Source organism: Podarcis cretensis (assembly GCF_951804945.1).
Source record: "Podarcis cretensis genome assembly, chromosome: 6".
NCBI lineage: Eukaryota > Metazoa > Chordata > Lepidosauria > Squamata > Lacertidae > Podarcis > Podarcis cretensis.
Genome location: NC_137175.1, coordinates 19,001,871 through 19,023,562, shown reverse-complemented (window position 1 = coordinate 19,023,562; position 21,692 = coordinate 19,001,871). Strand labels below are relative to the sequence as shown.

General features: G+C 44.0%; 1 protein-coding gene and 1 long non-coding RNA gene across 6 annotated transcripts in view; one reads left to right on the top strand and one right to left on the bottom strand.

The window, feature by feature from the left end:
* Positions 1-13,253: 13,253 nt before the first annotated feature.
* On the top strand, positions 13,254-16,433 carry LOC307218125. Its single transcript, XR_013839799.1, has 2 exons — positions 13,254-15,844; positions 16,230-16,433. It is a non-coding gene; the product is annotated as an uncharacterized lncRNA (long non-coding RNA).
* Positions 16,434-18,164: 1,731 nt separating this feature from the next.
* Positions 18,165-21,692, bottom strand: part of NFATC2 (nuclear factor of activated T cells 2) — a gene marked incomplete at its 3' end in the record, with an annotated part of 140,292 nt that continues 136,764 nt past the window's right edge. For all 5 annotated transcript variants that reach the window (XM_079979067.1, XM_079979068.1, XM_079979066.1 and 2 more), the window contains one exon: positions 18,165-21,490. In XM_079979067.1, the coding sequence (XP_079835193.1) occupies positions 21,435-21,490 (56 nt within the window). The remainder of the gene's footprint in view (positions 21,491-21,692) is intronic.

Below are 21,692 nucleotides of genomic sequence, written 5' to 3'. Positions count from 1 at the left end.
GACAGCTGTTGGGATAACAGATTGCATTCTTTCTCCTTTCTTTTTGAAGATTCTTGGCTCTGAAGAGCTGAAGATGGTTTAAGTGAATGTTCACCACACTATTTCTGGTTTTTATTGTCAAAAGCCACTTTTCATTTAGAGAGCCAAGCCAGTGTTACATTGTGTGTGTGTGTATCCATCAGGAATTAGGTTTCATTTGGAAGCCCAGGCATTCTGTGGCCCTTGCTAGTTTGGAAACTTTAGTTCTTATTCTGAAAATGTCTAAAAATGTGTGCTTGGAAATATTCTAATAAAGTTGCCAAGTGACTGGGGAAAACATACACACGCTTCTGACTTGTACAAAAAACAAACAAACAAAAAAAAAACCAGCAGGTGAAACTATGCTGTGGTTCAAAGCATAGTTACAGTGGCTAGCACACAAGTTGCTAAGCCTTTCAACAGTGAGATTTGGTTCAAGAGGGGACAACAGCTCAGTGGGGGCCCAGCGGTAACATCCAAATCAACTCCACTCTGAGATTTCCCACTGTATATTTTGAACCCTCTCCAAGACTTTAAATGACATTTTGCATTCAGCCATTAGGCAGTCTTGTAATTCTAATCCCTGGGAAGATGTTTTGCAAACAGCAACATCTGAAAGGGTTTGCAGAAAGCACATTGTGGGTATCTTGATTTTAGCTTACTCCACAAAAGCACTGTGTTTTGCTACTTTTTCATGTTTCCAACCCACTGGCAGACATGGCACCAGGCCTGGTACCAGAAATCAGTAGCATTGGGCAACTGCCAAGACCCACAGACACTGGAAAGAGACCCACCACTAACCCAAGAGCCTAGAACTGACCAAAAATGTTTGGCTTGCCAAGGTGAAAGAATGAGCTTTAACATGAGTTGGTTATGCCAGGAGCAGCAAGCAGGTGCCGCTGCTGAACAGGCTCAGATGAACAGTTGCTCCTTGATCTTGTTTTTTGACTGTCTCGGGCCACCAGAGACTCCAGACCTGGTTCTTCAAACCAGCATGATAAATCTCTCAGGCTGCTGTAAAACAGATCCCAACCACATTAGCATGCAGCTAGTATTGTCAAGGGACGCGGGTGGTGCTGTGGGTTAAACCACAGAGCCTAGCACTTGCCAATTGGAAGGTTGGCGGTTTGAATCCCCGCGACGGGGTGAGCTCCCATTGCTTGGTCCCTGCTCCTGCCAACCTAGCAGTTCGAAAGCACGTCAAAGTGCAAGTAGATAAACAGGTACCGCTCCGGCAGGAAGGTAAACAGTGTTTCCGTGCGCTGCTCTGGTTTGCCAGAAGTGGCTTAGTCATGCTGGCCACATGACCCGGAAACTGTACACCGGCTCCCTCGGCCAATAAAGCGAGATGAGCACCGCAATCCCAGAGTCGGTCACGACTGGACCTAATGGTCAGGCGTCCCTTTACCTTTACCTAGAATTGTTAATGCAGGGATGGGAACCGAGTGGTCCTCCAGATGTACTTTGACTCCAACTCCCACCATCCCTGATCATTGGCCAGGCTGGCTGCAGCTATTCTTGGAGTCCAAGAATGTCTGGAGACAGTTGTGGATGGTGGGGTGGAGTGGAGGCACCCAGATGGTTTTGGTTTCATTGCTTTTGCTTTCAGGCGTCAAGGTTCAGCGAATCTTATCCCTCCCCCAGTGGCAGCTAAAAAAGCAGGTAAACAAGAAGAGTCCTTACCACTGTAATTTATTCATTATTCACACAGAGAGACAAAGGACTATAGTCCCTATTAAATAATGGTGTTGTTCCAAGTAATTTCCTCCCCCCCCCCTTTACTCTCAGTCGTCAGCAGCTCCATCTCTTATACGGTGGCTGCGTAAGGCCCTTTGTCTGTTTGTTTTCTGCTCTCCCACTTTCACAGCCCTCCTGGTTCTAGGAGAAGGGGGATCAGGAATGCTTTCTAATGATAACATGTCAGCCAGCTGTTCTGGGTCTGTTGCTCCCCCCTCCTCCAGCTGCATTATCTCTCAGCTCTGTCCTTTTTCTGTCTCAGAGTCATGATCTTCTACAATCCGCTGTCCTCCTTTTCTTGGGAAGGTTCAGGAGGAGGAGGGGCAGCCCCACCATCCCTCTTCAGTCCAGTCCCTGACATCAGGGTGTTAGAATTCCTGCTCCGTGATTGCAGTCATGGGATTTTTGTCTATCACACGACGATATATGTTTTGACTCCACGGAGTGGGATGTTACAGAGACAGGATGTTTGTGTTGCTGTGTTCCGTGAAGTGGGGCTGTTGTCCTTTGTTCTTTTTCTGTTTGCTGTCTGATGCTAGAGAGAGAGGGAACCATGTTGCAGTGCTCCGTATGTGTTTATATGTAAATAAAGTAGATTAGCCAAAATGCTGAGTTGCTGAGGTCTGTCACGCGAAATGCGCAAACTCTGCGCATCTCTAAGTGTGCTGGTGTCGGTTGGCACTAGTCACTGTGATGTTCAGGCAAAAGAAAGCTTTTGAAGCTCCAGAACGATTGACCAGGAGGGAGAGAACATACCAGTTGGGCATGTGTCTCTGCCAGGGTCCTACTCGAGTGTAGGCTCAACTCCTGACACAGGAATGGTACAGGGGGGCAGGGAGCAAGGAGTGGGGAGGTGGCGGGGAAATTGGTGCAGCACAAACATACTGCGAGGAGCACCTGATTGTCTCCTCTGGTGTGTTTGCGCCACACCTCCCTACTCATTCGTGCCTCCCCCCTTCTACCTCCTCATAAGCAACAGCAACGTGAGTGTCCAGAGGTCAGGCGAGTGGTGGTGTCCCCCTTTCCCCATGCTATCCTCTGCTGTCTGGAAGGCCAGAACTTCCCCACCCTTGTATTAATGGAAAAGGAAAAGTTAGGAGATTAGAAATATCATTAAATTGCACATTTTTCGCCTTAATTAAAATACTGAAGTTAAGGGAATGGTGGGTATTACATCAGTTCTCCTTTGGTGTCTGTACAATGTACATGCAAAGTTTTCCCCCAGATCTGGAACCCTGATCATTTAAGGCACAACTGTACACACACAGGTCCCATCTGTTCAGATGTTTGTTTATAAGAACACATGAGAAGCCTTTGCTGGATCTGACCATCTAGTCCAGCATCATGTTCTTTCGGGATCCTCCTGACATCTATATGGGATGCTCGCAAGCAGGAACTGAATGTAGCAGCAGCAGCTCCCTACTTCTGATTCCCAGCAAATGATATTCAGAAGCATCTTCCAACAGTGGAGGCAGAGTATAGTCATCATGGCTGGTAGCCAGCGAGAGCCCTCTCCCCTGTGAATTTGACTAATCCTCTTTGAAAGCCATCCAAGTGGGTGGCCATCGTGCAGGAATGGATTCCGTAATTTAACTATGCACTGTATGAAGAAGGACTTCCTTCTTGTCTGCCTTAATCTTCTTACATTCAGCTCCATTGGATGGTCCCAGGTTCTAATATTATAAGAGAGGGAGATGTTGTTAGAGGGAAGCCTTCTCAGCGCAACTCTGGTCCACATAACACTCACATAAGAATTGAGATGAGTCAACGTGGGAGACCTGGGATTTTCAAAAGAGGTCCTCTACTTAAATGTGCAGCAGACTTTTAAAGAAAGAGTTTAATAAAAACAATTATAAAAATCACCAAAGGCAGTTGCCCCCCTCCCAACCAGAAGAGACGACACTTCTTTCCTCTCACACTCAAGAATGATTGTTTTATTCATATGGAAAGACAGGCAGATGTAATTAATGAATCAATTAAAATCCATACCATTAATCAACTCAGGCTGCAGTCCTTAGAGTTTGTGCATTTGCTCAGAAGTCCATGGGGCTTACTGAAGACAGTGGGGCTTGCTTCTGCATAAGAGTGCATAGGATTGCACTGTAAGGCCACAATACCCAGGAATACAAGGGGTTGGATTAGATTACCCTTGGAGTCCCTTCCAACTCAATGATTCTATGATTCTATGGTCATCCTTTGATCATATGAATCATATATATATATATATATATATATATATATATATATACCATGTAAATATTCAAAATCATAGATAATCAGCTAACCATTACCAAAGATGTTTTCATACCCATCTGCATAGACCTGGTGGCATAGAAAAGTTTTCAGTTACTTTTTCAAGTAAAGTAAAACAGAAGGTGCCATTCCCACAGGACTGGGAAGATAGACTCGGTTTTGTGTTGATGTCCAATGAACCTTCTCAACTTAAGGGATGACCAACGACATCCCTGCAGATGTTCTCAGTGCTTGACCTCGAATATAGGGATATAAGGATACACTGAACCTAAGTTGTTCAAGGCTTCATAAATTAATTCACAGACCTTCAACCCGGCTCAGTAGTAAATGGGCAGCCAGTGTAGATGTTTGAACAATGGTGTTGCATGTTGTGAACCATGTCCCACAGTCAGCAGCTAGGCCACTGCATTCACAAAAGGGAGCCCCCAAAGGAGCAAAAATTTCATGAGGAAAGAGAAAGTTGCTCCGTTGCTCCCCCTCTAATTACTGACACTTATGGAGGAACACCCAGCGTAGGTTGTTCAGCTGAAGATTTGAGGTGGGTGGTATGTGAGTCAGCAAGTCATTTCCACACTCAGTACGGCCACACACAAAAATGTGTGTGTGGACTGTCTCTAATATCTTGTCCATCCCATATGGAGAACTATGAGGCTTGATGGAAGAAACCTGACAAAGCACTCATGAAACATATAGCATCTGGAAGAAATTGTTGGATACTCATTGTTTTATTAAAGAAGGTTATTCATTTCATGGTCCAGAGACATACAGAATTTCTGGAATGTAACCCATCAGAGAGTCAATTAATAGGAAGAATCTCTGTAGGCCTTTGTTCATATTATGATCATTCAATAGTGTTTTCTACTTTTCATGGGTGGCTTGTTCCTCAATGTGCCATTCGAACCATATGTCCCATCTGAAAGTGCTATAGATGGTTGGAGCTCTGTGGTACTGAAGTGAAATGTTAGGTATTGGGATCTGTTCTGCATCTTGCTTATTGTTCAACATTATTTTTTTCCATTGTGACTTGGATCCTGTTATCTCAGGCTAGGAAGGCCTAACTACACATTTCACACCAATGCAAGGTCTAGTTTCTGTAGATAGGGCAGGTGAAGCTGCCACAGCCTGGGAGAAAATCAAATTACTTCTGGCCACTGAGACCACCTTTGCTGATATGTTTTTGTGGAGGCTGCCCCCTCCCCCCGTTAGTTTTGATGCTAAATTTTGGTGGCCTTTGTTTTGTCCTCGAAGACTGTCTGGAGCTGAGAAGACACCACTTGCTCTGAGAACTTGACATTGTGCGAAAAATTCTTTAATGTGGCTTTCTCAGCAGTGGTTTTTACCACCTATTCCTTCAGGGTGGTGAGAAGAAGAAGAGTTTGAATTTGATATCCTGCTTTATCACTACACTAACGAGTCTCAAAGCAGCTAACATTCTCCTTTCCCTTCCTCCCCTCTGTGAGGTGAGTGGGGCTGAGAGACTTCAGAGAAGTGTGACTAGCCCAAGGTCACCCAGCAGCTGCATGTGGAGGAGCGGAGACGCAAACCCAGTTCACCAAATTACAAGTCTACTGCTCTTAACCACTACACCACACTGGCAAGAGCTGCTCCGTTTCCTAGTGCAGCATAAATGACCTCTGAGGTCCATATACAAATCCCATCCCTGGCAGATCTCACTAGCCAGGAAAGGAAAGGTTCCAAAGAGCAAGTGGTAGGTCTCAGCAATCCAAATAACTTGTTAATGTGATTGGGCACAACATGACCAGATGTCATTCTGAACTTCATTCTTCCACATCCCTTGTAAGTGCAGAGGAACCTCTACGATCAAAGGAACTTTACTCAGTGTTGTGACCTAGACTACTAGCAGTGATTTGGACATTGATTCAAATGGGATGGCATTAGTAGCATCACCCACTGAAATACTAGATTTGGATGCTGAGTCCAGGGAAACCAGTACCTAAAATCTTGAAACCTGAGACCTCTGAGCTAGGACCTTCAAAGACTACAGTCTATGAGCTGAACCTCACCAGGAGCTTCAGGTGGTGAATCTGCTCGGTGTCACAGGTACTGTGTGCAGGAAGAGATGATGGAAAGATGATGGAGTGCTTGGCTTCAAGCCAGGAGGCTGACCCTTTAAGGATAGCCATTCTACACCAAAGGGACAGAACCTAAGAGAGGTCATCAGGCTTGTCAAAACAAGTTGACAGTTACCTGGAGCCTCTACAGGGTACTGAACACCCTTGCCTTCCACTTCTGATACCAGGACTTTGTGTGGATACACACTCACTGCCTTTTACAGTGGTACCTTGGGTTACAAACTTAATTTGTTCCAGAGGTCCATTCTTAACCCGAAACCGTTCTTAACCTGAGGTGCACTTTTGCTAATGGGGCCTCCCGCTGCTGCTGGGCCGCTGGCACACAATTTCCATTCTCATCCTGGGGCAAAGTTTGCACCCCAGAGCAACTACTTCTGGGTTAGAGGAGTTTGTAACCCGAGGAACCACTTCCCTTGCTCTGCCCATTTGCTCCAGATCACTTTCTAAAGGGCTTCCTTACTCCCGACTCAACTGTGGGCTCATCCTTCCCAGGACTGGGCATTCAGAACCACAGGGCCTTCTTTAACTGGCTTAATAATAATAATAATAATAATAATAATAATAATTTATTATTTATATCCTGCCCATCTGGCTGGGCCTTCCCAGCCAATCTGGGCGGCTTCCATAAAAACCAAAAATACAGTAAAATCACACGTTAAAAACTTCCCTGAACAGGGCTGCCTTAAGATGTCTTCTGAATGTCAGGTAGCAGTGAGGGAACCACCGGAAGGCCCTCGGAGCTGGACCTTAGTGGTGGTGGGGTAGACGATGGGGGTGGAGACGCTCCTTCAGGTATACTGGACCGAGGCCGTTTAGGGCTTTAAAGGTCAGCACCAACACTTTGAATTGTGCTCGGAAACATACTGGAAGCCAATGTAGGTCTTTCAAGACCGGTGTTATATGGTCTCGGCGGCCGCTCCCAGTCACCAGTCTAGCTGCCGCATTCTGGATTAGTTGTAGTTTCCGAGTCACCTTCAAAGGTAGCCCCACGTAGAGTGCATTGCAGTAGTCCAAGCGGGAGATAACCAGAGCATGCACCACTCTGGCGAGACAGTCCACAGGCAGATAGGGTCTCAGCCTACGTACCAGATGGAGCTGGTAAACAGCTGCCCTGGACACAGATTTGACCTGTGCCTCCATGGACAGCTGTGAGTCCAAAATGACTCCCAGGCTGCGCACCTGGTCCTTCAGGGGCACAGTTACCCCATTCAGGACCAGGGAATCCTCCACACCTGCCCGCCTCCTGTCCCCCAGAAACAGTATTTCTGTCTTGTCAGGATTCAACCTCAATCTGTTAGCCACCATCCATCCTCCAACCGCCTCCAGACACTCACACAGGACCTTCACTGCCCTCACTGGTTCTGATTTAAAAGAGAGGTAGAGCTGGGTATCATCTGCATACTGATGAACACCCAGCCCAAACCTCCTGATGATCTCCCAGCGGCTGCATGTAGATGTTGAAAAGCATGGGGGAGAGGACAGAACCCTGAGGCACCCCACAAATGAGAGCCCAGGGGTCTGAACACTCATCCCCCACCACCACTTTCTGAACACGGCCCAGGAGGAAGGAGCGGAACCACTGTAGGACAGTGCCCCCAGCTCCCAGCCCCTCAAGACGGTCCAGAAGGATGTTATGGTCGATGGTATCAAACGCCGCTGAGAGATCCAGCAGAACTAGGAAACAGCTCTCACCTTTGTCCCTAGCCCGCCGGAGATCATCAACCAGTGCGACCAAGGCAGTTTCAGTCCCATGATGAGGCCTGAATCCCGACTGGAAGGGATCCAAATGGTCCGCTTCTTCCAGGCGTGCCTGGAGTTGGCGTTTTTCACATTGGTGTTTTTCACATCTGTGTTAAATACAAAGACAGTGGTTTCTTGGTAAGAAGCCAATGAATCTGCAGAGCGGAGATATGTTTTTAATTCCGAAGGCATAATCTGCTCCAAATTTAGCACCATAGAATTTAATATCGAGTATGTTGCTGTTTAAAGACTGAGGACTGTTGAACACCATACTTGGCAAATTTATGATCAATTACCAGTGAAAATACAGCTTTTGTAAGTAGGGCTGGTACAGGGTTCCAATACTTTCCTCTGACACCAATGCACACTCCTGTAGGGGAAATGTCACGCATCTATATTAGTGGATATGTATTACTTTAGGGACTGTTGTTCTGTGCGTCTATGCTCTACTTCCATGGATATATTTATTAATTACCCTGTACAAAGTGACATCATTTGCTGCAATGACCAGAAAGATTTGGAGTAAACGTTTTCAGATTATAGCTATAGATTGCAAAATCATGAATTAATGTAAGAGCATAAATGAATACCCTTGGTTTCCCTGGAGGGACTTTTTATTGGCTTTTATGCATTGCTACGCAATATGGTTTACGTATTGTCTGTGTGCTTTGTGTCTAGTTAAAACTACATTGTGGTGTCCAGTAAGAATTAAGGGGCGGAAAGATTAAGTAAAAATAAACTATACATCTAATCAAAGGGGTGGTTGATTGTGCAATCTTGGATAAAATGCATTAACTCCAGAGGCTTCATCTAATACATGGGTAGGCAAACTAAGGCCCGGGGGCCGGATCTGGCCCAATTGCCTTGTAAATCTGGCCCGCGAACGGTCTGGGAACCAGTGTGTTTTTACATGAGTAGAATGTGTCCTTTTATTTAAAATGCATCTCTGGGTTATTTGTGGGGCATAGGAATTTGTTCATTCCCCCCCCCCAAAAAAATATAGTCTGCCCCCCCCCCCAAGGTCTGAGGGACAGTGGACTGGCCCTCTGCTGAAAAAGTTTGCTGACCCCTGATCTAATATATCTCAGAGCAAAGGAAATATATGGAACTCCCATGCTTTCCTAAGTCATAGCCAGTGCGGAGTGCTGGAATGCTGGACAAGGACCTGGGAGACCGGGGGCAAATCCCAAATCAGCTCTGAAGCTTGCTATCAGCCTAACCTACCTCACAGGGTTGTTGTGAAGAGAAAATGGAGGGGGAGAAAAATGTGCACTCCACCTTGAGCTCTTTAGAAGAATGGTAGAATATAAATGCAACGTTGTTGTTTTTTGTTGTTTTCCTTTATGGGATTGGTGGGAGACTTTTCCCATGGGTCCATAGCTGTCAACGAGCTGTCAATGATCCAGGTCATCCACAGGGCAGGCTAATAATAATAATAATAATTTTATTATTTATACCCTGCTCATCTGGCAGGTGTGATGGGCAGCATGTGGCCTGCTCCACATGGTGAGGTAATAAAACTGTTTTGAAAAAACCCTGCAGCTCCGGAGAACTTGTGGCTCTTCATTTGTTGTTGGACTACAACTCCCATCATCCATTGGCCATGCTGGCTGGGGGCTGATAGGAGCTGGAGTCCAACAATGTCTAGAGGACCACAAGAGCCCCATCCCTCCATGAATGAAAACTTTATCTTGATTTCATGGCCTCTCAGGCTCCTACATGGCAATTTGTTTCCCTTAATCTAGTCAGCACCCCTGATGCTTATAAATTGGCATCTAATCGTGACCCCCAAAGCAGTAATTCACATTTAGGCAGGTCTCCAATTTGCCTTCATTAAGGGTTTTGCTTGAATGACTGAGGGCTGCAGTGTTTGCCATGGTGGGGGCGATGTCAGCTGAAGCGAGCTCACTATAGAACTCATTCACAAACCCTCCACTTTTCCATGGAGACTGTTGCTATAACAGTCAGTTGCTAGGCAGCAGAGAAGCGTTTGTGCTTTTTTTGAGTCCTGTCTTTTTTTTTTTTTCCTTTCCAAGAGGAGATATTGCATCTCATGTTGGCTTAGGTGCATGCGAGAGAGTTCGTTTGGGTTGCTGAGGCATTTCTGTCCGCTGAGTCTCTTCCAGCTGCAGCAATCCCTTTCAGGGGTCACGCTGACTCATGCTTTTTGCCATCACAATGACTTTGTGTTTTGTAAACAACATTGATTCTCCCACATGTTCCAGCCATGTGCATCAAAGTGGGATGTTTCTAGGCAACCAACAATTACATTGGAAGAGATATCGACCAGTTACACACTTACACACACATACACACACACGGTGGTGGCAAAAAGGTGCAATCTATTAGCACACTTTCTTGCAGAAGTCCACTGGAATAAATGGGCTGTGCACAGGAGAACTTCTTAATATATTTAGGAATCTATTTTAGATTCCTAAAATAGATACTTCAGGAACTTGCCCATTTTGCTAGTTCCTAAAATACTGAACAATGCCATTAACGAATGGCTGGGTGTTGCTATTGAACAGGGATTCAAGGAATATTTCTTTTTTATTTGTTTTTAGATTCTCACACCCTACTGAGTGAGACTTGGTATATGCTGCACTCTTTATCTCCCAAATCAACTTTCCACTTCACTCTTGATAGCCCAGACAGTTGCACAGTCCCACCCACTTCCTGGATAAAGCTTTTCAGCTTTGGGAAACTTGCAAGCTACAGACTTGCATTATCCATGATACCCATGGATAATGTTGGATTTAATAAGGGCCTTGAGCTTGAAACAGCCTTCTGGCAGGAGCGCTTTAGCTGCAGTGTTGTGCCTACTTACCTGGAAATAATTGCCACTGAACACCATGACCAGTAGGGTAAGGCATTGTGAGGTTGGGCCACTCACCTAACCTCCTTTCGACTGCTGCATAGCTGGACAAGGAGCTGGAGGGGCTAGGTATTGGTGTAGTCAGCCCAGTTCAAACGCTTCAGCAGGAGTACCAGATTGGCTCTGCCAATGCTTTTGCACTACACCAACCTTGCCTCTGCCTCAACTTTTCTCATCTCTGTCCTGGTGTAGTGACTCAGCTGGAGGGAGGTCAGGTGAGCGATGGAGGCCCACCACCACATCTGCTACTTGCATTTACTTTTGAGTAAATAGGTTTAGGATTGCACAGCTTTCGTGCTTTTATTCCTCACCCCCCACCATCCCATCAGTCTCTTGGCATGCTCCAGCCACATGCCATCTTCCCCTTGGTCCAGGTTGCTAGGGCAGTGCCCCATTTGCCATCCTCCACCGCTCGTAGATGCACTATCTAAATGCAAGACTAACAACAACATGGAAGAGCATTCGACAGACAGAGCCATATGGGCTTATTAGCAGCATATCCTCCAAAGGAATGCATTGCTAATTCGGTCATGTTGTTAAGCCAGATGCGTGGATGTGACTTTACAACTCACTGCCGCACTCTGCTTGGGACTTTGCCAGATCCTGGGGTTTCTTCCTCCTTCTTTCTCATTAGCTCCATGCATCTCTTGACAGGAAATATAACTGGCTCTGCGTTGTCAACAAAGCAGGAGCACTTTGCTCACAGTGTGTGGTATGTTAACATGAATGTCTCTGCGGTGCCAGAATTATGAGGGGGGGGGGTAGGCTGAGGCTTTCCTCAAGGGGGCAGTGATGTGCTTTGAAGAAACGACTCTTCTGCTGGTTCCGTTTTTTAAAAGTTGTGATGGGTGTGTTCAAGGTGTTTTCTTTTTCATCGGTAAGGAATGTCATTCATTTAAAGCTCAGCTCTTCAGTCACTGTAGAGGAGACACGGAAAGTGTTTGCCAGGGTTGTGTATGGCAGTTATAAGTATCATGGAATGGCAGAGTTGGAAGGGGTTGGGGGGGTCATCTAGTCCAACCCCCTACAATGCAGGAACCACAGCTAATTATAATGCCTCAAAATGCTCTACAGTGTATAAATCAAATTCCTGTGATGTGGGGATCAACAAACAGACAACGGAAGTGGATCCTGGGAGCCCTTATGACTGACTGCAAAGGGACTTCAAGGCTGGACCAAGTACAGTGGTACCTCAGGTTAAGAACTTAATTCGTTCCGGAGGTCTGTTCTTAACCTGAAACTGTTCTGAAGCACCACTTTAGCTAATGGGGCCTCCCGCTGCCGCCGTGCCGCTGCCACACAATTTCTGTTCTCACCCTGAAGCAAAGTTCTTAACCCGAGGTACTATTTCTGGGTCAGCAGAGTCTGTAACCTGAAGCGTCTGTAACCTGAGGTACCACTGTACTCCTCGGTGGTCCAAAGAGTTGACTATCCTTTCTACATTTTAATATCCAAATGTGATTGACAGCTATAGTTTCCAACTAGGGAAAGATTTTGCCCTGGTTCTCCTTTTTATTTTCAGTCCATACGGGCACAGATGTGTTTTTGCATTTGTTTGCTATTTTAAACCCAGTGCTCCCCCCACTTTCTTCTATATGCATCATGCATTATCTCCCAACCGAGGATAACATTTTAAATAGACTCTAGCCCACAAATGCTTTTGTCATAATCAACGTCTTAGCCTAACAAGTGTTACAAGGATCTTTTATTGGTTTGGCTAAAAGACACTCATACTGCCACCTCTCTCAGATCCCCCAGCAGGCCAACAACACAAACTGAAAGCAGAGAATATAGAGTAGAGAATGTAGTGTTTGTTGGCCAACAGTTCACTTTAGGAGGTATGGTTGGTTGTTTAGGTCTACCACCTCTCATACCCTACTGACATTCTGCAAAATTACCTGCTGACTAGGGAAGGTCCTAGGGACGTGGGTGGCACTGTGGGTTAAACCACAGAGCCTAGGACTTGCCGATCAGAAGGTTGGCGGTTCGAATCCCCGTGACAGGGTGAGCTCCCGTTGCTCGGTCCCTGCTCCTGCCAACCTAGCAGTTCAAAAGCACATCAAAGCGCAAGTAGATAAATAGGTACCGCTCCAGCGGGAAGGTTAAAGGCGTTTCTGTGCGCTGCTCTGGTTCGCCAGAAACGGCTTAGTCATTCTGGCCACATGACCTGGAAGCTGTACCCCGGATCCCTCGGCCAATAAAGCAAGATGAGCGCCGCAACCCCAGAGTCGGTCACAACTGGACCTAATGGTCAGTGGTCCCTTTACCTTTGCCTTTAGGGAAGGTCCTAAACATGTCCCATTGACTCCTTCTTCACAGGACATGTGTGGCTTGCATTTGCCAACCTAATGCCCTCCAGCCAGAACACTTTAATTGGATCAGGCTGATGGTCGTGTAAGCAGCAATTTGATCCTTGGATAACCCAGCTGCAGCATTCTTGTTGAGGCTTCTCAGGAGCCTTTCATGTCACCCCTCTGATTACACAAAAAGTACAAGCACATAAGAAGCACACACATACAGTAGTTGTTGCCCTTTGATTTATTGCTATACTATAATAATACAAGCTGTATAAAAATATTTTACAAAAAGCAAAATCACAATTAAATTGGAGATTAAAACATTACATGGGGGATATATCAAGATACAACCTCAGTTGTTGTTGTTTTAAAAAAGTTAAAACATTTTGAACAAGCAATTTTAGTTTAAAATATATATATATATATCTGAGCAATTTAAAAGCTGCTTTCCCTTTAGGCGTCTTTTTGTTTTGCAGTAAATAATGTACAATGCTAGCTGCAAATATAGGCTGGATATTTTCTTTAGAGCACCTGGAAATACCCCAAAATGCATGTTATGCTTGATTTCCATGAGAACGAAAGGGTCTTTCTTGCCCATGCTGAATTGCACCTTAAGAGTGTTTTCACCAGGTTTTTTTTTGTTTGTTTTTTTTTGCTTAAACATGTATTTTAGTTTTTCAGTTTCTTGCGTGCAAATGTTGCTGACAACCAGCAAGAAAATGGAAGAGAGCCGTATTTTAACCAAATGTGCAATCTGATCGGCACAGTTCTTTCATTTGGTTTACAGATGTGGGAAATCGAAATCTTTGGTGTCGCTTCGGAAAAGCCCTGCCGGATCCCACCAAAGGGCTATCTAGTCTAGCATCCTGTTTCCCACAGTGGCCAACCAGATGTTCCTGGGAAGCCAAGGACCAGGACACAAAGGCAAAAGCTCTCTCCTATTGTTGCTCCCTGCATCTGGCATTCACTGGTATGTTGCCTCTCAACCAGATGGTTCCATAATCAATAATGGTCAATAGGCTGGTGCCCCATTACAGGACGGTCTCAACATTTCTGCTTCCGAGAACATCCCTTATACATACAAGTAAGATTAACTGTGTTGTATTTTACCACTGAATGAAAGAAAAACTGATGCACTTTATATCTTGGTGCTCAATGAAGTTACACCTGATTTTCCAAATGGCAGGAGATGGTCGGCAATTAACTGAAGTTTTCCAGCTTTGCTGGATCAGTTTTGGGACAAGCTGAGATGAACACACACAAAGTAGTGCAAATAATAATTTTAAAAAATCAGTTAAATTCCATATCCATAGACTTCAGTCTGATGTAGCTTGGACCCAAACTCCTTCCCAACATTTGATAGCAACATTGTATGAGGGATGGCCAACTACTTCAGGAAAAGAACTGGAAGGCCGCTGCTAATTAGTATATCATTAGTTAATTGCAGAAAACAATTTGCATATCGTTTTTCTGGAACGTTAAAGGTGCCAAGTACTGTTGTTGCATATACGTAATGTGCACAACCCAGAGATTGAAATACCTAAATTCAATTGAAAACAGGAGAACTTAAGTGTGGGTTGCACCCCACTGTGCTTATTATTTTACAATGTATTTCTTCCGATAGTCTTTATCCTCACATGTTAAGAACCTGAGTTAATACTCTGAAACTCGTGGAAAATGTAGACTTTAAAAACAAATGAATCTGTGCATCCTGTTGCTCTCTTCCTGTTTTCTGATCATTTAAGCTTTTCGCTGTTAGATTTATAGACATTCATCTCTGTAAGCGTGAGGACTAGAAACTAACGTTTACAAATAAAAGCTAAGATTATCAAGACTCTCAGTCTCTTGCAGACCGCACAAAAGAGCCTTGCCAGACATATTTGCCATATCAACAATATACCCGATCCACTTTGGCCTATATGAGATTGTACAATTGCTACAGCACATTCATTTGACTTTGTGCAATGCCCTGGAAACGCGAGAGATGCTGTTATTTAATTGTTACATTCATTATGCACAAGCAAGTAGAAATGGATAAATAAACAATATAAACTGGCTATGACATTATTTAGTTGTCAACGAAACAGATAACTGTTCTTTGCATCTCTTATTCAGCAGTACTTATGTGAGGAAACTTTCAACCGAAACGTTCAATGGACAAATTGTTCCCAAGGTTGTATTTAAAATGTCAATAGCCATACAAAATGGCAGGATCATAAACATACACGGACTTACACATCACACCAAAGAGTCACTGAGGCAGCCTCCCCCGACCTGGTGCCCTCCAAATTTTTCGGACTACCCCTCCCATCACACCAACTGCATTCAACAATACCAACCGTGCTTGCTTTTGAGTAAGAGCACTTATTTAAAGCTGAAGCTGAAGGAATGCAAACTGGAGATTTATAAATACCAGCATGGAGGAGTTGCATTATTTGTGGCAGTTAAGAAGCATAGTAGACATTTTTCTTCTTCTTTAAAAGGATCGTATAGTACAAAATATATATATTTTCAAAAAATAATAATTGTGCTATCTAATTTCAAGAACTTTGAGATATAACATCAAAAAGCAGCATGTTTTTAATATAGTAACCTAGTGCTATCTTTGAAAATATTCTACATTTTAGAACGTGCTGTATTTTAACCAGAAGATGGAAAAGACACATCTTTACATGAGACACACAGTCAAGGCAGGTGTAAGCATGAAGCCCCAATGATTTTGACTGATGGGTTAAGCATGCACTTAACTCTTTCTCTCTCTCTCTGAAATCAGTGGGTTTGTGTTGTCTATATGACGTACATCTTACGTGAATCTAAAGGTAAAGGTAAAGGTACCCCTGCCCGTACGGGCCAGTCTTGACAGACTCTGGGGTTGTGCGCCCATCTCACTTAAGAGGCCAGGGGCCAGCGCTGTCCGGAGACACTTCCGGGTCACGTGGCCAGCGTGACATCGCTGCTCTGGCCAGAGCCAGAGCCAGAGCCGCACACAGAAACGCCGTTTACCTTCCCGCTGGTAAGCGGTCCCTATTTATCTACTTGCACCCGGAGGTGCTTTCGAACTGCTAGGTTGGCAGGCGCTGGGACCGAGCAGCGGGAGCGCACCCCGCCGCAGGGATTCGAACCGCCGACCTTCCGATCGGCAAGCCCTAGGCGCTGAGGCTTTAACCCACAGCGCCACCTGCGTCCCTGTACGTGAATCTACTATCTAGCAAAAAGAAGAGAGAGAAAAAGTGCTTCAATTTGGCTGCATTGTACCCACAGACAGTATTAACTGAGTGCAAACCATAACTATTCAACATTCTTTCTACCACTGTCATCACATCCAGCAGACACTTTAACCTCAAAGCCACTAAAATTCAGGTGATCTCAAATTTTGTTCAATCTCACACATTAAAAATAGAAGAGAAGCCTCCGCCCCCCCACACAAATAAAAAAAAGAGGGAGATAATTTGTAACCAAATTGTGAGCATTTAATGACAAATTATCTTCCTCTGCAATTTCTCCTCTGGCAATCTTTACTTCCAAAATGCATTCAACAATGACAAAAGGCCCTTCCTAACATCTGCCGTCTCTGTAAATACCCGCCGACTGTTTAGATGTTAAGATGGATGGCTTCATTTTCTCTGTATTGTCTAATTTGGTGCAAAAGTTTACAGGAGCTCATCCTGTAATTTGCAGGCAAAGATGTGATAGGAAAGTGAGTTTAAAAAAAACCAACACAACCCAAACACAGTGAGATGATCTTTGGAGTCGCAATATTTTGCTTATACTTTAGCACAGTATAACATTGATGGAAAATGCATTACAGTTGTCAGCCTACAGACAATGCCTTGGGAGGACTTTTGGTACAATAGCAGGAAGGCACTGTAGTGAAACATTCAGATAACTGAGGAAAGAGAGAATTTCCTCATATGCAACTATGGCTGTCTTCCAGAGAAACTGAGAACAAATTACTCACACAAGGCAATTCACTTGCCCCAGGTGAACCTGATGTTACTTTGAACATACACACACTCCACTGCCCCCAAAGCTTGCGTCAACATTGCAATCAATAATGCTGCAAAACTATTGCAAAAGGAAAAGAAATAATTTAGTACACGGAAGCTTTCAACATTATTTATGCTACCTTAATGTATCCACTTATTTTATTAGAAAGAGAGATCTATACAGCGGCATTGAAAAGGCCTCCCTTGCTTCGGAAATACATATATACCTGGTTAAGGCTTTATTATTAGCAAGCAGGTGCTTGCAAAAATGTTCAAAAGCTGATACAGTAGGATAGCTTGCCTTCATATAGCCATAACAAAAAATGTAGTCTATATTCTGTACTACAGATATATGAAACTGTAACCCAGCAGGTAAGGGGGATATTAGAGGATTTAGCAGTACACCTCTCATTTATTTCATTGCAACTTGCAAGGAAGAACTGAACAAAGCATATGGATCATTCTGAAATAATCTGTTGTGAGTTCATCCCCATGGAACTTGGAGAAAAGAGAGCATAATTCATGTGTCTGTGCTTTTTAAAGCTTGTGATGAAACCTGATGGTTGCCTCAGCGTGTGTTAAAGCTCTGTATCTGTCACCTACCCTAGATGGATCCCTGTATGGATATTATCATACAGGATGTCCCTGATTTAGCAAGAAAGCAGATACACCTCAGGATTGATCAGAGGTACCACAATGTGATTGATAACATGATGTATTGCTGTCTTGTTGGGAGGAAGGGAAAAAGCAGGAATGCAGCACAGCATTCCAAAATAGCCTATACTGTAAGCTTCAGCACCTGCACAAACTTACATTGCCCTGCTCTTGAACAGAAATGCAAGTTCAGGGCATCATTCTCAACGAGCAATTTTAATTCAAATAGCTTGTCAGAGCCTGTGATCCACACACCAGAAGTCCTGTTCACCTATGTAATATGTGATGGGAATTGTGTTGAAATTAGTTTGTTTCACTTTACTGCTAGTCTTTCTATTAAAAAAAATGCACTTTAATCCCTTTATTGCGTAAGCCTCATCACAAGTCCACATAGTTCTCTTAGCTTATAAGAGTGTCCAAAAGCACTATAAATCTGCCAAATGTTTGGTTTTCGTTTGCTGCTGTTTTGATGTTTAAAGCCTTGCCCAATTTGCACCACATTTTTTTAAAAAATGCATTTTATATTGGCTTGTCTGTACTGAGCCAAGGTAAGCATTATATTTTAAAAGGCACTTCTTTTTAGGACAAATAACAGCAACCAAAGAATGGACAAAACAATTGGATGTTTTGTCTGGTACTTTACTTGGCATGAGAATGACCCCAAGGTATGATCTGAAATCCAGATATCCTGACAGGCATCTGTGGATTCGTTGCTGAAATGAATATGAATTGTGATTGAGGACTGGCTTTAAAAGATAGTCAGGTGAAACTGAAAACCAGTTCACATGCCAGAAACATCTGCCCTGCCCTCCAGTTGGAGCTGCCAGGTTGCAACCTTGGAGATTCTCCTTTTACTGGCACAATATGCTGCATAGCTTGTAACTACTCAGAACAGACCTGCTGAAATTAATGGGACTAAGTTAGTCCTGCCCATTAATTTTAATGGGCTTACTCTGAGTAGGACTAGCACTGATGACAACCTATTTTAATCATGTCATTATGCTTAGTGGATGTAAACAGTTGACAGGCATTTGGGTCCCACTGAGTTGTTAGTGTGGGATTTTTAAATAAGTGACGTACTTTACTCTGGGGCCCTTTTTTGAGGGGAGAGGATGCTTCTTTTTCTCCCTTCTTCCTCAAAATAACAGACTCTTTATAACAGGCTTCTTCAACCTCGGCCCCCCAGATGTTTTTGGCCTACAAATCCCATGATTCCTAGCTAGCAGGACCAGTGGTCAGGGATGATGGGAATTGTAGTCTCAAAACATCTGGAGGGCTGAGGTAGAGGAAGCCTGGTTTGGAACAATTTCCCTTAGCTACTTTCAGTGTTATAATGTGCCTTGCTAAACAAGATCAGCTTTAATGTCATTATGGCTTCTTAATGGAAACAGTGACGTCCCCCAAAGGCAGAAAAAAAAATGCAACAAGAGTTTCTGTGGCCTTGTTTTTAAAAAAGAAATAGGATGGAATGCAAAACTCTCATCTAACTTTGTGTGGCCTTGGTAACTTTTGACTTGATCATCTGGTCAGGGAGTTGTGCCAGCACAACAGAACTCCTGGAATGTAGCATGCTTTGCCAACATTGCACAAACTTTAAAGATGCCCATGGCAGATGAACTGGTCCCACTTTCTTTGCTTGGTAGTGCAGACATCCCAAGAGGGAATCAGATCAACAGTATGGAGAGCAAGGAGCAAATACTGCTACAAATTCACTATCATTAATAAAGAGATGGTGCAACGGGAAGGACTTGTTATAGCTCTGGGTCTGTAGGAACTCTTCCTTGACACAGGGCGTTAGGACTTGTTTCCCTTCTGCCCAACATGTGTTGTGGGGCCAGGGCAGGGGACACAAACTGTGAGCCAGTACTTTAGCAGTAAGAGTACTAACTGTTTCACTATACTATTTGAAAGACTATGCTTGAGTCAGTCCACACATCTGGGTACAGAGCTCCCGGGATTGAAGATAGGGAACTATGTGTTTGAAGCTACCACAAACACACAAATACAAACACACAAACACACTTGTGGAGAGCTAGCATGTCAGGTAGAAGAATCTGCTCTCTGACTCTGACATGATACTTTTCCATAGGCAGGAAAATGTTCTGGAGAAACATGATGACATGCAACAACTTCCCGCTTCCCCATCTTCAGTCTGAAATGGTGCAGTTTCAGGAATCTGTACCATGTGCTTTACCCAGATGTGTAGACTGACTCTTGAGTCCCCAATTCTGCAATACAGCAAGGTGGCCAAGTAGAGAGGCTGTTCCTCATTGCAACACAACCGTTAAGAGAAAACAAGATCTCCACATTGAGAACATGTTAATCATTCTTGCTAGGAAATTTAAATATACTTCACTAAGGGGAAAAACACTTCTGCTGCAACATCGTTAAGAAGGATCCCTGAGTTTTCTGGGCATTTTGAGAACTATCGCAATGAGCACCAAGAAACTGCACTTGATTTCAATAATTGGCAGCACAATACTATATGCAGCTACTCAGAAATAAGTCCCAATTGAATGCAATGGGACTTACTCCCAGGTAACTCCCAAGATGGCAGCCTCAATTATTCAGTATCATATGTTTTCTGTAAATAAAAACTTGAAAGCTTAAGATCTTTTAGGGTTGCCTGCTCTTACGATTCTTATGAGAAAGCTTGAGATTTGATGAACTTGAAAAGCCCGAGAAACAAAACATAATAGCACTTTCCAGTTTAAGTTGAGATGACTTTAAAAACATTCTGCTCTTTGTAGGGCTGAGGGGAACCTAAAAACAACAACCCCTGTTTCAATTTTGCAGGGCCATCCATATAGTCAAATACAGCGCCTGATAAATTAATAGGAAACTGGAAGCACCACCAAGCCAAAGTTAACCACTGTAAGTTTCACCGATTTAAAAAATGAGTTTTAAGCAGATGCCGAAATCTCTTCTGTGAAATCTGCAGGCCTTACAAAAAAACTACAACTGAATTTTGGGCTGTACTATGCCTTGAGTTTGTCTCTCTTCTAGTCCAAAGCAGTGAAAATGTGGCTTCAGTGCATCCCATGATCTGAGCAACAATGTGGTAAAGCCACAATCACAAAGCATTATGCCCACATAATTTCCCCTTTCCATTACAGCAACCCTCCTGCATTACACCGAAGCTCCTATGCTACCGTGCAGAGCGATGCCTCGGTTTAAAAAAGAACAAAAATACATGATGCAAGCAGAGATCTGTTCCTTTATGTTTTTCTGCCTCACACTGCCTATGCGTTATCTCATAATTAGTTCTGGCCATTAATTTCCTCCCTCCCCAAATCTGATAATTTTCTAGGAACATCACACTCTGTATTTTGCTGAGCGGGCGACTTTGCAATTCATCTGTTGTTACCAGCACACATAGAATTCTACTTTGCTTCAACACAGGCTTCTAGATTGATGTTCTCTTTTCGTTGCTGCTGAAGTCCTCTTTCCTCTCTCTCTCTCTCTCTCTCTCTCTCTCTCTCTCTCTCTGTGTGTGTGTGTGTGTAGTCATATTAATAGGTTGTGCCAAGCACATGCATTGCTACATGAGAACGACATGATCTTTGGACAAAAGGAAGAGTGTTCTTTTTGATGTTTACAGTGAGAGGTGCCGAGCTGCTAAGTCAAAGCTGTCAGTTTGAAGCCAGTGCATTGTTCCTGGTGTTGAACCGGTGCCTTGAGATGATCAGTTAAGGAAGCAGGAGGCTGACGGGGCAGGAGAAGAATCTAAGAGGTCAGGTACGGAAGCATTCAGTAAAAGTTGTCGCGCAAATCTCTTCTTCTATGTTTGACTTCTGGCAGGGAGTCCAGAAAACTCTTTCCTGATAATTTCGTTAACTGTGAAGGAAAAGAGGAAGCAGGGAAAAAAAGGTGTTACAATTAAAGGGAACAGTAAATGAAGTCACTAGTGTGATTTGCCATCAAAAGCAATGCAGAGACCCAGCATGGATGAGTGATTAAAGACCTGAGTTCGAATCATCACAGAGTCGTGAACCTCACCGGGACAGTCACTATTTCTCAGCCTAATCTACCATCTCAG